This window comes from Pomacea canaliculata, linkage group LG9 (genome assembly GCF_003073045.1).
Source record: "Pomacea canaliculata isolate SZHN2017 linkage group LG9, ASM307304v1, whole genome shotgun sequence".
NCBI lineage: Eukaryota > Metazoa > Mollusca > Gastropoda > Architaenioglossa > Ampullariidae > Pomacea > Pomacea canaliculata.
In genome coordinates this window covers 3,304,079-3,321,165 of record NC_037598.1, presented here as the reverse complement: position 1 = coordinate 3,321,165, position 17,087 = coordinate 3,304,079, and the positions used below count along the sequence as shown (strand labels likewise).

At 47.3% G+C, this 17,087-nt stretch overlaps 1 protein-coding gene across 4 annotated transcripts; it reads left to right on the top strand.

The window, feature by feature from the left end:
• Positions 1 to 686: 686 nt before the first annotated feature.
• LOC112571720 lies at positions 687 to 16,734 on the top strand. 4 transcript variants are annotated; one of them, XM_025250943.1, is made up of 6 exons: positions 687 to 1,045; positions 9,807 to 10,031; positions 12,021 to 12,105; positions 14,088 to 14,274; positions 15,521 to 15,778; positions 16,087 to 16,734. In XM_025250943.1, exons 2-6 carry the CDS (start codon positions 9,845 to 9,847, stop codon positions 16,219 to 16,221), a joined length of 852 nt encoding a protein of 283 aa, XP_025106728.1. In that variant the 5' UTR covers positions 687 to 1,045; positions 9,807 to 9,844; the 3' UTR covers positions 16,222 to 16,734. The 4 variants fall into 4 exon arrangements, with proteins under 4 accessions (XP_025106728.1, XP_025106732.1, XP_025106730.1 ...); XM_025250947.1 differs by lacking the exon at positions 687 to 1,045 and adding an exon at positions 3,838 to 3,858; XM_025250945.1 differs by lacking the exon at positions 687 to 1,045 and adding an exon at positions 4,603 to 4,698.
• Positions 16,735 to 17,087: the final 353 nt, after the last annotated feature.

Sequence of the window (17,087 nt, the reverse complement as noted above, 5' to 3'; positions counted from 1 at the left end):
GTGACATCAGAGGTATTCCACGGTGACGTCACGGACTAACGGTGCTCCTAGCCCACGTGCTGCTGGGTGCTGGACCAAAGGCGATCCAGGAATGGTCCTGGGAAGCGATTCTTCCTCATCCAGAAAACTGCAGTTCTTTCGGCCCATATAATTACAACTCTGGTCTACTCTCTACAACTCGTGACTCAGGCTCGTCTTCTTCCTTCACTGTCTTGCGCCTGAGTAAATTTTCTACCTCCTTTCCGCCACAAATCTACTGGTGAACCGTGTTCACCGAACACTTCGTGTCACCGTTAACACTTTGCCATCTCATGTCTTCCTCCATTCTCCCACATAATCAATCTACACTTGCAGTCCATAAGTCGTGAAGGGGTTAAAACAATGAGAACAACACGGAGGCCCGGACTGGTCCGTGACAGATGGCGTGGAAAGCAGTTCAGGGAGTTCACCTGCCTATGATGGGGAGGGAGGCTGTTCCACAGCGCGCTTCCTGAATATTTCAAACTACTCTAGGAATGGGAATATTGAGCTTTTGGAGAAGTTCTAGTGGTGTTGTAAGAAAATAGTAGAGAGAGTCTTGGCAGTGAGTTTGGCGATGTCTTGGCAGTGAGTTTGGCAGTGAGTTTGGCGATGTCTTGGCAGTGAGTTTGGCGCTGCCTGTTTTCTAGCGGTGAGACACTTGTGACACGGGACCTGAGTTTCTAACCACCTGTAGTCCCATGGTGAGCTTGTTATCAAACAGGACGATTGACATGTTTGTATCCGCCTGTATTTCAGTGGTGTGTACGTGTCGAGTCACTCCAGGGAGGGGTGTTGCAGTGGAGGGTGGGGGGAAGAAGGGTGTGGCTGCTCAGTTCCCTGCCATTAGTGACGGTGGACTTCGACGTCGCCAGTTGGGGTTGGACAGTGGTGCGGCTCACAAGTCCGGGGTACGGGTGGCATGTGCTCCACGCTTCACAGTGTCAGCGCATGTCACAGGGTAACAGCACGTCACCAAGACGTTGCTCGTCATTTGGACACACCAACAGACCAACAGCTCTGACAGGTGAGACGAGCTTTTTATACTCGTGGGCAGATCACGGGGAACAACTGTAGAGCAAAGCTTGTGTCTATTTCGTGTTTCATGTTGCCCATACTTACAAGATCTCGTGTACAGAGACACGAAAACCCTGTGAGATTTCTTGTAAACTGACAGACAAAAACCTTGTGAGATCTCCTGTAGACAGACACCAAAACCTTGTGAGATCTCCTGTAGACACGCACACACAGTCCCACAGCCCCACACACAGCCCCTACACACAGCCCCACACACAGCCCCACACACAGCCCCTACACACAGCCCCACACACAGTCTCACAGCCCCTACACACACAGCCCACATACACAGCCCACAGCTACTACACACAAGCCCACAGCCCCCACAGCTAGTGTCATTCCTGGCCTTGACATCACTCCATCACATCTGTCCGTCGCTAGAGTTGCTGCATGCAGGACGGCAGTAGTATTCTTTCTCACTTTGTCGACGCCGGTAGCATGTTTAACGGATAAATAAACAATCAAAATAAACAAACTCTAGAACAACATGCACATGTCGCATATACAACCCCACCTCCTTTTAGATGATCGTGAGTGTGTGTTTCAGGTGTAGTGAGGATCGTGAGTGTGTGTTTCAGGTGTAGTGAGGATCGTGAGTGTGTGTTTCAGGTGTAGTGAGGATCGTGAGTGTCAGCCAGGTGTAGTGAGGATCGTGAGTGTCAGCCAGGTGTAGTGAGGATCATGAGTGTCAGCCAGGTGTAGTGAGGATCGTGAGTGTGTCAGCCAGGTGTAGTGAGGATCGTGAGTGTGTCAGCCAGGTGTAGTGAGGATCGTGAGTGTGTCAGCCAGGTGTAGTGAGGATCGTAAGTGTCAGCCAGGTGTAGTGAGGATCGTGAGTGTGCCAGGTGTAGTGAGGATCGTGAGGTGTCAGCCAGTGTAGTGAGGATCGTGAGTGTCAGCCAGGTGTAGTGAGGATCGTGAGTGTCAGCCAGGTGTAGGAGTGAGTCGGTCAGCCAGGTGTAGTGAGACGTGAGTGTCAGCCAGGTGTAGTGAGGATCATGAGTGTCAGCCAGGTGTAGTGAGGATCGTGAGTGTGTCAGCCAGGTGTAGTGAGGACGTGAGTGTGTCAGCAGGTGTAGTGAGGTCGTGATTGTGTCAGCCAGTGTAGTGAGATCGTAGTGTCAGCCAGGTGTAGTGAGGATCGTGAGTGTGTGTTTCAGGTGTAGTGAGGATCGTGAGTGTCAGCCAGTGTAGTGAGGATCGTGAGTGTCAGCCAGTGTAGTGAGGATCGTGTCAGCCAGTGTAGTGAGGATCGTGAGTGTCAGCAGGTGTAGTGAGGATCGGTGAGTGTCAGCCAGGTGTAGTGAGGATCGTGAGTGTCAGCCAGGTGTAGTGAGGATCAGTCAAGTGGTGTGGATGTGCACAATCCCTTGCCTCCTCCTCTCCCCACACACAAACAAAGGTCTAGCTACCCTGTGCTTTTTTCCCCTCAGCACACTGTTGCCATGTTACACGGCTTGGTTACTGTTACTGTGACTTTGAGTACTAATATTACTGGCTAATACAGAATATCTTTAAGACATCGCCTATGACGACCGTCTCTTATAGCTACAACCCAGAGCTGTTTTCAGTGGAAATGTCCTGACTATGCGGGTACTCAACATGTAGCCGACAGTTTGAGGTCTCTTACCACTTTCTCACGGAACTTACATGTTGAAAAAAACGCATTTTAAACTGAACTGCTTTTGGCCACCTGTTTGCCGAATATTAGGATTTGCTGCAGAAATGAGGTAAAATAAATGAAGTTCATTTACAAAGAGACAACTTGCTGATGGTGGTGTCGTTACATACAAGTGCACGACAGTCCATTGTGCTTCACTCCCACCTTTTGTAGAAGTGATGTGTTTATAAAAATGAGATTTTTGTGACCAACTCTTTGAGTTCTGCTGCGACTTTCTTAGAAATAAATATTCTTAAAAATCATACAGTGCCTTTTCGGCGATCTACAGATGTCAGGCTGCTCTTACCTTGGTTAGTTCACACAGCGCAGTCCATGGCGGAATGCCTGTTGTACCAGTCGCAAGCAAAAAGGAAAAACAAATGTCCTAATTCTCTAAGAAAAGGTGAAGGTGATCAAAAGGAATGATCAAGGTGAGACTGCGAGCGCAAAAGTGGAGATTGGAAACTATCGAAAACTCGATAAGTGATGCAGCGATAGACGAACAAGTCTGGGAGTGATTTTGTGAGGCGTGTGTGTGTGGCAGTGGCTGCAGGATTTGTCTGGCAGTGGCTGCAGGATTTGTCTGGCAGTGGCTGCAGGATATGTCTGGCAGTGGCTGCAGGATTTGTCTGGCAGTGGCTGCAGGATATGTCTGGCAGTGGCTGCAGGATTTGTCTGGCAGTGGCTGCAGGATATGTCTGGCAGTGGCTGCAGGATATGTCTGGCGGTGGCTGCAGGATATGTCCTGACGGTGGCAGTGGCTGCAGGATATGTCTGGCAGTGGCTGCAGGATATGTCTGACGGCTGCAGGATATGCTGCAGTGGCTGCATGATATGTCTGGCAGTGGCTGAGGAGTTTGTCTGGCAGTGCTGCAGGATTGTCTGAAGTGCTGCAGGATATGTCTGGCAGTGGTGCAGGACTTTCTGGCAGTGGCTGCAGGATATGTCTGGCAGTGACTGGCAGATTTGGTCTGGCAGTGGCTGCAGGATTGTCTGGCAGTGGCTGCAGGATTATGTTCTGGTCATGCCTGCAGGGGCGATTTTCCAGGTCTCGAACGCGGCTGGAAACATGGATGGAACGTGACAAGGTCGACCAGTCAGATGTAAGAGGCGAGAGAGGGGCGGTCAGCCACATCACCATCGACCACTGTAGTATAGCAGCATGTTGTGACCTAGTGTAGTGTCTAGTGCCAGTGGACATGTTTGACTTAGTGTAGTGGTCTAGTTGCCAGTGAGACATGGTTGTGACCTGAGGTAGTGGAGGTCTAGTGCCAGTGGACTGTTGTGACCTAGTGTAGTGTCTGAGTGCCAGTGGGACATGTTGTATACTGACCTGTAGGGTAGATGTAGTGTCTAGTGCCAGTGGACATAGTTGTGACCTAGTGTAGTGTCTAGTGGCAGTGGACATGTTGTGACCTAGTGTAGTGTCTAGTGGCAGTGGACATGTTGTGACCTAGTGTAGTGTCTAGTGCCAGTGGACATGTTGTGACCTAGTGTAGTGTCTAGTGCCAGTGGACATGTTGTGACCTAGTGTAGTGTCTAGTGCCAGTGGACATGTTGTGACCTAGTGTAGTGTCTAGTGCCAGTGGACATGTTGTGACCTAGTGTAGTGTCTAGTGCCAGTGGACATGTTGTGACCTTAGTGTAGTGTCTAGTGCCAGTGGACATGTTGTGACCTAGTGTAGTGTCTAGTGCCAGTTCACCCTGTCATGATTCTTCATTCAGTAGAACGCAGTTGATTAAAGTCAGCCGCTGATGACAGGAAAACAACTGAAATTGTCAAGACGACAAGGAATTATATCTTCTTTTTTGATGAAGAGATATCGGAAAGATCAATGATCGACACAAGCCACACTCTGTAATAAGACATGGAGCTGAAGGTCTGTAAACCTTAGTTTGCACGAGGTGGAGTTGTACCCAATCCAAGTTGATTATTTGCACAGGTGAGCGTCTAAAACTGTTACAAATTAAAAGCTAATGTTATGTCCCAGTCGATAACAGCAAAAGGTTGAGATCACTGGAAAGGAAAAGTTTATGATGTTTACCTGCTGCTGTTGACTGTGGGTGGCAAATCAAAAGAACTCATTGTTGCCAAGGGGTAAGGGTAGGAGTAACCAGGTATGTTTCCTAACCTAATGCTGTCATGAGCACCGCGTGTCAACAAAACAGCGGACGTTTGTTTGACATGATAGAGGTGTAGGTGTCCTATTTATTTACACTAAAGGTCTTATCACGGGCAGAAGGTCCTGCATTTCCTTGAGCGTGAAAGACGGGTCAAGAGGTCACTGTCGATCGCTACAAGAAAGAAGTCATTCATCCTCACTGGAAGGCGGGTGTCAGTGTATGTAATAACTTCCCCAGTTACTTGTCATCGCACAACAGACCTCACATCCCACCCTCGTGCTCCACACAAGCCGAGCAGTCGTCCTGTCAACTTTTTTCAAAACACAGTCCAGACACAGCTGGTGTGCACACAGGTCAGACACAGCTGGTGTGTGCACAGGTCAGACACAGCTGGTGTGTGCACAGGTCAGACACAGCTGGTGTGTGCACACAGGTCAGACACAGCTGGTGTGCACACAGGTCAGACACAGCTGGTGTGCACACAGGTCAGACACAGCTGGTGTGAGCACAGGTCAGACACAGCTGGTGTGCCCGATACAGCTGGTGTGCACACAGGTCAGACACAGCTGGTGTGAGCACAGGTCAGACACAGCTGGTGTGCCCGATACAGCTGGTGTGCACACAGGTCAGACACAGCTGGTGTGCACACAGTCCCGACACAGTTGTATCTGGCTAGGTCTTCGTACGCGAACATGATATTTTTTTTATTTTGTGCATCTGGATGTTTACAGGCAAATGTCTGTATGGTACTCGTGTGTAGATCGTGTGTTTATCTTGTTCAGTCTACCTGTAGTTGTTGTTCAGTCTACCTGTAGTAGCTGTTCAGTCTACCTGTAGTTGGTGTTCAATCTACCTGTAGTTGTTCAGTCTACCTGTAGTTGGTGTTCAATCTACCTGCAGTAGTTGTTCAGTCTACCTGTAGTTGGTGTTCAATCTACCTGTAGTAGCTGTTCAGTCTACCTGTAGTTGTTGTTCAGTCTACATGTAGTTGGTGTTCAATCTACCTGCAGTAGTTGTTCAGTCTACCTGTAGTTGGTGTTCAATCTACCTGTAGAAGCTGTTCAGTCTACCTGTAGTTGTTGTTCAGTCTACATGTAGTTGGTGTTCAATCTACCTGCAGTAGTTGTTCAGTCTACCTGTAGTTGGTGTTCAATCTACCTGTAGTAGCTGTTCAGTCTACCTGTAGTTGTTGTTCAGTCTACCTGTAGTAGTTGTTCAGTCTACCTGTAGTTGTTGTTCAATCTACCTGTAGTAGCTGTTCAGTCTACCTGTAGATTTTGTTCAGTCTACCTGTAGTTGGTGTTCAATCTACCTGTAGTAGCTGTTCAGTCTATCTGTAGTTGTTGTTCAGTCTACCTGTAGTTGGTGTTCAATCTACCTGTAGTAGTTGTTCAGTCTACCTGTAGTTGTTGTCCAATCTACCTGTAGTTGTTGTTCAGTCTACCTGTAGTTGGTGTCAATCTACTGTCGTAGTGTTACAAGTCTCTCTGTTATTGTTCCAGTCTACCTGTAGTTGTGTCCAATCTACCTGTAGTAGTTGTTCAGTCTACCTGTGTTGTTGTTCAGTCAGTCTACCTGTAGCAGTTCTACCTTGTTTGTGTTGTTGTAAGCTCTACCTGTAGTTGGTGTTCCAGTCTACCTGTAGTGTTGTTCAATCTACCTGTAGTTAGCTGTTCAATCTACCTGAGTTTGTTGTTCAGTCTACTGTTTGTTGTCTACCTGTAGTTGTTGTTCAATCTACCTGTAGTTGTTGTTCAGTCTACCTGTAGTTTTGTTCAATCTACCTGTAGTTGTTGTTCAGTCTACCTGTAGTTGTTGTTCAGTCTACCTGTAGTTGTTGTTCGTCTACTGTAGTTGGTGTCTACCTGTAGTTTGTTGTTCCTACTGTAGTTGTTGTTCAATCTACTGTAGTTGTTGTTCAGTCTACCTGTAGTGGTGTACCTGTAGCTGTTCAGTCTACTGTAGTTGGTGTTTCTACCTGTAGTTTTTGTTCAGTCTACCTGTAGTTGGTTGTTCAATCTACCTGTAGTAGCTGTTCAGCTCTACTGTAGTTGTTGTTGCGTAGTTGTGTTCAATCTACCTGCAGTAGTTGTTCAGTCTACCTGTAGTTGTTGTCCAATTACCTGTAGTTGTTGTTCAGTCTACCTGTAGTTGTGTAGTGTTAGCTGTTCAGTCTACCTGTAGTTGGTGTTCAGTCTACCTGTAGTTGGTATTCAAGTCTACCTGTAGTTGTTGTTCAGTCTACCTGTAGTTCAATCACGTGTGTTGTGTTCAGTCTACCTGTAGTTGTGTTCAGTCTACCTGTAGTTGGGTTCAATCTACCTGTAGTAGTTGTTCAGTCTACCTGTAGTTGTGTCAATCTACTGTAGTTTGTTCAGTCTACCTGTAGTTGTGTTCAATCTACTGTAGTAGCTGTTCAGTCTACCTGTAGTTGTTGTTCAGTCTAACCTAGTTCCAATCTACTGTAGTATTGTGTTCAGTCTACCTGTAGTTGGTTGTTCAATCTACCTAGTAGTGTGTGTTGTTCAGTCTACCTGTAGTAGTTGTTCAGTTTTCTACCTGTAGTTTGTTCAATCTACCTGTAGTGTTGTTCATCTACCTGTAGTTGTTGTTGTTATGTCATCTACCTGTAGTGTCAGTTCTACTGTAGTTGTTGTTCAATCCAATCTATCTTGTTGATCTAGTTGTTGTTCAGTCTACTGTAGTGTTGTTCAATCTACCTGTAGTCTGTCAGTCTACCTGTAGTTGTGTTCAAATCTACCTGTAGTATTTGTTCAGTCTACTTGTAGTTGTTGTTCAGTCTACTGTAGTAGCTGTTCAGTCTACCTGTAGTTGTTGTTCTCAACCTGTAGTTGTTTGTTCAGTCTACTGTAGTTGTTGTTCAATCTACCTGTAGTTGTTCATCTACCTGTAGTAGCTGTTCAATCTACCTGTAGTAGCTTTCAGTCTACTGTAGTTGTTGTTCAGTCTACCTGTAGTTTTTGTTCAATCTACCTGCAGTAGTTGTTCAGTCTACCTGTAGTTGGTGTTCAATCTACCTGTAGTAGCTGTTCAGTCTACCTGTAGTTGTTGTTCAGTCTACCTGTAGTTGGTGTTCAATCTACCTGTAGTTGTTCAGTCTACCTGTAGTTGGTGTTCAATCTACCTGTAGTAGCTGTTCAGTCTACCTGTAGTTGTTGTTCAGTCTACCTGTAGTTGGTGTTCAATCTACCTGCAGTAGTTGTTCAGTCTACCTGTAGTTGTTGTTCAATCTACCTGTAGTAGCTGTTCAGTCTACCTGTAGTTGTTCAGTCTACCTGTAGTTGGTGTTCAATCTACCTGTAGTAGCTGTTCAGTCTACCTGTAGTTGTTGTTCAGTCTACCTGTAGTTGGTGTTCAATCTACCTGTAGTAGTTGTTCAGTCTACCTGTAGTTGGTGTCCAATCTACCTGTAGTTGTTGTTCAGTCTACCTGTAGTTGGTGTTCAGTCTACCTGTAGTTGTTGTTCAATCTACATGTAGTTGTTGTTCAGTCTACCTGTAGTTGTTGTCCAATCTACCTCTAGTTGTTGTCCAATCTACCTGTAGTTGTAAAATCTACATAGTTACGATCGACACGTGTGGAGCTGTCAAGAGGGCGCTGTATGTACCTGCCAGTGGCTTTTCTCATTCACCTCCTGTCCTGCATCACAGGTGTTGTCTGCACCTGGGATGGCTTCTTTCGCACCAAAGAGACCACGAAGACTGATAGACAATAGCAAACAGTTCTGTTGTTTAATGGCATTCCGGTCGACAAGCAGGTGACAGGTAAGAAGCCATACGTCACATCCCGCCGCTGAGTTAATGCTGGTTGCACTGAACACTTCGTCTGATGGCGCTTTTGTTGTGTGGGTCTGTCAGTCAAACCACCTGACTTGAAGAGGTGTTCTCACTTTTGACGGCAGTTTGAATGGCCTGCACCCAGTGGACCTCAAACACAGTTTATGTAGAGTGACAGGAGCAAGACATCGCCCTTCTCATGCTGCCTTTCATTTCTTTCCACTTCGAGCGCCTCAAGTGGCTCGTGTGTCAGACGCTGTCTCGAGTCTCACTGCCTCTGACTTGTTGTCTGTGACAAGGTATTTACAGCTCTGACTTGTTGTTGTCTGTGACACGGTATTTACAGCTCTAACTTGTTGTCTGTGACAAGGTATTTACAGTTCTGACTTGTTGTCTGTGACAAGGTATTTACAGCTCTGACTTGTTGTCTGTGACAAGGTATTTACAGCTCTGACTTGTTGTTGTCTGTGACAAGGTATTTACAGCTCTGACTTGTTGTTGTCTGTGACAAGGTATTTACAGCTCTGACTTGTTGTCTGTGACAAGGTATTTACAGCTCTGACTTGTTGTCTGTGACAAGGTATTTACAGCTCTGACTTGTTGTCTGTGACAAGGTATTTACAGCTCTGACTTGTTGTCTGTGACAAGGTATTTACAGCTCTGACTTGTTGTTGTATGTGACAAGGTATTTACAGCTCTAACTTGTTGTTGTATGTGACACGGTATTTACAGCTCTGACTTGTTGTTGTCTGTGACACGGTATTTACAGCTCTAACTTGTTGTCTGTGACAAGGTATTTACAGCTCTGACTTGTTGTTGTATGTGACAAGGTATTTCGATCAGTTCTATACTTATAGAATGCTTTCTACATTTATACAATTCGATCAGTTCTATACTTATAGAATGTTTCTACATTTATACAATTCAGTTCTATACTTATAGAATGTTTCTACATTTATACAATTCAGTTCTATACTTATAGAATGTTTCTACATTTATACAATTCAGTTCTATACTTATAGAATGTTTCTACATTTATACAATTTATTTTCTTTGCGTACAGAATTCATTCTATATCTAGAAAGAGAAAAACTGTAAAAATCAAAGTATTTCATTTATATTATACTCAGAAGTTGCTACCTGATACACCCGACCCTCAACAAGTATCATGTCCAAGTGTGGCGAGTACCCGACTGTGCTGAACGGCAAGATCGCCAGCAACACCAGCACCACAGTGGAGTACGAGTGTCTGGGCGGCTTCTACATCAGCGGCGACCCGAGAATCAACTGCACCAACAGCGGCTGGGGCACGGCGCCCACCTGTAGCGTCATCAGGGACGAAATCAACATTTTCCGTGAGTGTCTTCAGGTAGAATGTGTGGTCGTGACTGTCCTCTTCAGGTAGAATGTGTGGTCGTGACTGTCCTCTTCAGGTAGAATGTGTGGTCGTGACTGTCCTCTTCAGGTAGAATGTGTGGTCGTGACTGTCCCCTTCATGTAGAATGTGTGGTCATGACTATCTTGTTCAGGGTTAGAATGTGTGGTCGTGACTGTCCTCCTCAGATAGTAGTGTGGTAGTAAATGTTTTCACTGTATGTGCGGTCACGAATACTGTAGTCATAATGCTCAGGTGCAGTCACTCGCATCGTCACAATAGCGTAGAGTCCTGAGCACTGGTCTCCATGTGATTGGTCAAGAGCCAGGTGTGATGTGAGTGATGTGAAGTCTCGTTTAGTCACATCTTGGCGACGAATTGACTGTTGCTACTATTGCACAGATATGGTAGCCCCTCATCAGACTGTTTCCGTTCCCTCAGTCGTTGTTTGTTGCTATTATCTTGAGGCGCAACGGTTAGCGCCTGTCACCAATACACTGAAGGTTGGCTGTCCTGGGTTCAGCTCTCGTCTCGGGCACGCTGTTCTTTCTCTGCATGTGACATCTGTTTACATGGCTGGCTGCCTTGCCGTGATGTAGCTTTAGTTGTTGGTTCGGTGTAAAACACCAATACCGCCCCCCCCCCCACCCCGCTATTATCTTGACTGTTGGACAGGTAGAGATGATGTTTGTGTGTTTACAGGGTGGAATGATATCATTAGGTGAATGTTGTGAAGTCACCCTATTGGTGAGTTTCCTGCCATCGTATCGGCTGTTAAGTAATTAAGAAGGATGTGAAGTTTCTTTCCATAAATGCTGACAATAATCATTGGTTCTTGACGGGCCTGGTCTCGAAACCTCGGTGGTCTCCTGATGGCCCAGCCGCTGACGCTGGACTGGTTCAAGTGAAATCTTGCACAGAGCTTGGGAGCTTCAGCAGTCACACGGTTTACGTTGACAGGGAACTGGTTCAGGACACATTCCTGCACGTACAGACCCTGCAAGCAGTCCTCAAGATGTCTCCTGAAGTCTGCTTCGCTTCCCCCGCAGACACGTGGGCGATGGTGCAAGGAGTTGTCTGTTCGTGTGACCGTTCGTCTCGTGTCCAGCTCTAAATGTGTCACCTGTATTTGTGTGGGCGGCTGCTGGTCATTGTCACGTGTGTGACGTGGGTTGTGACAGTGCACCGTGGCGCCCCAACAACGCCCTCTGTAATGAAGGTTGTCTCCCTTAGCTCGTGGACCACGTCTTGCTGGTGAGCACAAAGTAGGACCAGGGGGTCCTCCCCGTGGGTACACACGCAGATTCCACTGCGGATTTAAGATATGAAAGAAATATTTTGAGTATGATTCCATTACATTCACGAGCAGATTTTGCTGGCATGGTGAATCAGCCATTGGACCTCTGGGGTATACTTCTAGAATGCAATCTTGCTCCGTCCTGGTGTTCCCCGCCGTTTGGTTCAGGACAGCTTCTTCATTCAAATATAATTTGGCACATCGCGCAGCTGTCATCTACACCTGGGCTGTGTCGCCATCTTGTGTCTTCCTCCATCCACTTCTGTGCGCATATCTGATTTTAGGGTAGGCTTCTTGCTGTGTATGTGTGTGAGACATAAATATTGTTAGGTTGTTGTTTACATCATCGTTATCATTATCACCCGTCACCTGTTTGGTAATCCGGCCTTAGACACCAACAAGTCTTCAGAGTGATGTGTTTTTTTTTTTGTTTTTTTTTTGGCAGACGTGCATAGTGATGTATTTCTCTCCCTTTCTCGGCAGGCTTGTGTGTGTGTACGCGAGCGAGTGCATATACTGACATGTTACTCTGTGTGTGTGTGTGTGTGTGTGGATCTTACAGCTGACATATTACTCTGTGTGTGTGTGTGGATCTTACAGCTGACATGTTACTCTGTGTGTGTGTGTGGAACTTACAGCTGACATGTTACTCTATGTGTGTGGATCTTACAGCTGACTGGTGGCTGATTGTCGCGATCATCGTGGCCTGCCTGTTGGTGCTGGCCTGTTTCATCTGTCTTCTCTGCTACTTTTGCTGGTGAGTAGAGCTTAGACACAGAAAATAAACATATTCTGGTCAGTTTTATTGACTAGCAGCACAACAAATACACAAACAAGGGGCTGTGTTGTACTCGGTGGTTTACACGCGCCCTAACACCTTGTTTTCTGTGTTGGGCTGTTCTTGGTGTCCAGCAAAGACGAGGGTTAGTGCGACTTTTTATGTTTGTGTCCTCAAGTGACTCCGCAGTCCTAGTGTACAAGTGTAGAGTGTGGTGCAGTGGACAAGTGTATAGTGCAGTCCTAGTGTACAAGTGTAGAGTGTGGTGCAGTGGACAAGTGTATAGTGCAGTCCCAATGTACAAGTGTAGAGTGTGGTGCAGTGGACAAGTGTATAGTGCAGTCCCAATGTACAAGTGTAGAGTGTGGTGCAGTGGACAAGTGTAGAGTGTGGTGCAGTGGACAAGTGTATAGTGCAGTCCCAATGTACAAGTGTAGAGTGTGGTGCAGTGGACAAGTGTACAGGTGTAGAGTCTAGCATACAGGGGGCGCTGCAACTCCGTTGACTGCTATCTGTGCCCTGGATCCCGTGCACCAACAAGTCTCTTCTGCCGGTGGGCCTGAAGGTTTGCTGGGGCTGCAGAAGGTTTACTGGGCTGCAGAAGGTTTACTGGGGCTGCTGAAAGTTTACTGGGGCTGCAGAAGGTTTACTGGGGCTGCTGAAAGTTTACTGGGGCTGCTGAAAGTTTACTGGGGCTGCAGAAGGTTTACTGGGCTGCTGAAAGTTTACTGGGGCTGCGGAAGGTTTACTGGGGCTGCTGAAAGTTTACTGGGGCTGCTGGCTTCTCTTGCGCTTCATTGAGTGGCATTCGATAGACACTGAGTGGATGTGCACTGGCCACCCAGTCAAAATGGCGGTGAACTGATTCCGTAATTACATCCGGTGCAAGAGGCCGTGGCCTGTGATCCTCAAACTCAGCATCAATGAGAGCCTCGTTTAACTCATCGAGAAGCTATACACCAACTAATGAGCACAGCACTGCGGGGAGCTTTCTGTTGGCTGTAGTGTTCAACATCTGTTTGGGAGAAAATGATGGGAGGAACCCTTCACAACTATCGCACCTCGGTGAAAAGCCGACAAGCAGCCAATCCTGGCAGGAACATCGGTCTGCTAGCAGGCACCCACACAGAGCTACAACACCGTACCAACGGACTGACAGACAGTTCAAATGCATACGGAATGATGATTTGATGATTTACGCCGAGCCAGCAGCTAATATTATATCACAGCAATGTAAACTGTTGTCTTATGCAGAGACGACATCTGAACCCGGGACAGCCGGTCCTGACTTAGTTGGTGACAGGCGCTGACCGTTGCGCCACCGAACTGCCCGTGGCAAGGAGACCAGCACAGGTGAGCAAAGTCATGATCAGTGGCGAGGGCAAAGCAGACATGTACACCAGCGGCTCCATGAGGTAAACAGCTGTAAGTACTTGGGAACCAACTTTTCCAACGATGGCACTTCCATCTGACACATGGAGACCGCAACATTGACAGGCGCAGTGAGCTGACTAGACAAGATTTGGCGCAGTGCCATCAGCAGGATCGCCACACACCTAGGACACGAGTAACCCCTCCTCACAACAACCCCACGGTGTGATATTGTCATGTGACCCAGCACACTTTCAGACTGCCCTTCGGGGTACCTTGGAGGTCGATCCTGAGTTGGACAGAGGAAGAAACAGCTGAGTATGTCAGTGAGTAGACTGGTCATTCCATGCAAGACCTCACCATCGCCCAAGGCACATCTGCCTGGTGAGCCGGTCAACCGCTGTGTTCGTGTATCTCCCATGATCCGTTACAGCCACGGAACATAACTGGTCAAGAGAGGAACTAATGAATGTATGCGTGCGTTCGTGCGCACACGCGCGTGTAAGTGTATGTGAGAGAGAGAGAGGGATATTGTACTCTGGTCCTTCACAAACGCTGTATGCCATTTAAAAATCTCAATGGGTTTGCAGCGGTGGTTACCATGGAAACAGAGTCCGTCCCTACGATGACCATGCTGCCGGCTGCTGCGCGTGCTGTCGTGGACGTCGCCGGGATGAGTTCAGTACAGGAGGATCCAGGGCGTACCACACCATGCACTCCTCCTCCGACACCTACCCTCATGGCGCCATCTTCCTCGTGCCTGGCAGACCTGAGCAGGTAAATCTCTAGTGTCGGGGATTCATGGGTTCAGGTAAACTTCCGTCAGTGAGCGTCAGTATTCACTGAGAGGGAAGACGGTATGCAAGGTGTTGACTACAGTGAGTCGATGGCTGTGAGTCTCTAGTCTTCGGTCTCGATGGTTGCTATGACAAAGGTCACATTTCCTGTCTTCCTGCCCGCTGCTGGCAGGTGTGTGAGTCTGGAGGCTCCGTCAGTGACGCTCTGTATGTAGTGTCAGGCAGGTCCAAAGACTACAAGGTTAGCAGCTGTGAGAAAATAATCTCTAGCTGTGAACCTGTGGGGGTAGTGCTACAGTAGACCACAGTGTGGGTAATGCTACAGTAAACAATGTGGGTAATGCTACAGTAGACCACAATGTGGGTAATGCTACATTAGACAACAGTGCAAGTAATGTTATAGTAGACAGTGCAGGTAATGCTACAGTAGACCAGTGTGGGTAATGCTACAGTAAACCACAGTACGGGTAATGCTGCAGTAGACCACAGTGCGGGTAATGCTGCAGTAGACCAGTGTGGGTAATGCTGCAGTAGACCACAGTGTGGGTAATGCTACAGTAGACCACAGTGCAGGTAATGCTACTGTAGACCACAGTGTGGGTAATGTTACAGTAGACCACAGTGCAGGTAATGCTACAGTAGACCCCAGTGTATGTAATGCTACAGTAGACCACAGTATGGGTAGTGCTACAGTAGACCACAGTGCAGGTAATGCTGCAGTAGACCACAGTGTGGGTAATGCTACAGTAGACCACAGTGTGGGTAATGCTACAGTAGACCACAGTATGGGTAGTGCTACAGTAGACCACAGTGTGGGTAATGCTACAGTAAACCAAAGTGCAGGTAGTGTTACAGTAGACCAGTGTGGGTAATGCTACAGTAGACCACAGTGCAGATAATGTTACAATAGACCACAGTGTGGGTAATGTTACAATAGACATACAGGTAATGCTACAGTATACCACAGTGTGGGTAATGTTACAGTAGACCACAGTGTGGGTAATGCTACAGTAGACATGCAGGTAATGCTACAGTATACCACAGTGTGGGTAATGTTACAGTAGACCACAGTACGGGTAGTGCTACAGTAGACCAGTGTGGGTAATGCTACAGTAGACCACAGTATGGGTAGTGCTACAGTAGATCAGAGTCAACAGCAGCACCTTCTTGAGGCGAGAGGAGAACCAAGGGCAGCTAACCTCCACTTCACCTCTTGTCTGTTTCAGGGAGGGGGGTGGCGAGTATTGGAGGCTTCCCTGGTCCACAGCTACCCCCCTAATGGCAAGACGACCTCCCCTCCTGCTCCTCAACACACACGTGCAGTCGGCACGCAAACGACAGGCGACGTCCTGGCATCTCCCGCCGTTGTAAAGACACCCAGGTCTCGGAAGAGTATATCCGACATCACTGTCACCCCCTCCACCTATGTTATCTTGCACGACAACGACGACAGTGTGTGGAAAGGCAACCACCGCTCACATCAAGTCAGTCTCCTGTTATCGCCTCCTCTAATGTCTGTATATTGCATGTCTCACGCATCCCGTGTCCAGACCATCATACCCACATCCTACCCCTGTACTGCACTCACCCCAGTCACTGCCCTAGACCCGACATTGCATGTCTCACTGGTGTGTGGAGTGTACAGCGAGTAGCATGCATACGATCCAACAGTTGGACATAAGGTCACGTGGCTTTTTGTGCCTGCGCACGCGTCAGTGAGAGGAAAAAATGGACAAGAGCGTGAGAGAAAGCATGGCCAGGCCGCCAGTACAACTGCTACACTTTGTTTCAGACTCAGACTGAGGAGGATGACCTGCTACTGACGTCACCGCCAAATGGCCGGCCCTGGGAAAAACGAGCTAAAGAGGTGCGCACCTGGATGCCTCACAGACACCCAGTGCGCAGCATCAACACCAGCACCAAGTGACTCCATGAGCTCACATCAAAAGAGGTCGCTGCTGGAAACATCAGCATTAGCAGTATGTCACCGAAACATTGGTCAAATTCCACATCATCACCTCTAACATTGATACCAACATGTCATCAGCATGAAAACTGCACGTCACAAGACTGATCCAGTGTCAGTCTCCTGCAACCATTGGCAATGTAACAAGTCATCATCAAAGGTCATGTTGCTGGGGAGGCAGTGTGACACTGACATGGCATCACTAAAGATCATGTTGAGGACAAGCATGACACTGACATCTTTATTCTTAAGGCTCAGGCTGAGGTGTGACTTGTTTCATTTTCTGTTATAAGAGATGACATTCTGTAGATTTTGTAGTTGATGACAAGTAGTCTTTATGATGACTGTCTAGCAAAGATGTCCCTCCAATTCTGCAGGACCTTCTTGCATACTGCAGGGATCTTTACTAGATTTCTGGAGCCAGACGACTTTTACCGTTCCTTATTGCACCTCCTTTACCTGTGTCTGTAGCAAGGTGTACTATCTCACAGGTGATCCAGACCTTCGCCCTCATGACCTTTCTGCTGTATCACACTAACGACTTACTGCTGTGTTACACATTACAGGCCTTGGGACCTTTCCGCTGTTACACTATTCCGTCTTTGAAGTAAAAAGGAAGCACAAGAAAATTACAAAAATATTATTAATAAACTGCGCAGAGGATCAACAGATAAAAATTACATGAATATCTCAAATAAACAATATTATCCAAGTTTCTATCCATCTCATTATCATCAGGAGGGTTCTGTAAGCAGAGCTGCCTCCATCTTGTCAACATCAGGTTCTGTAAACAGAGCTGCCTCCAATTCTACGCTACTGTATTTGTA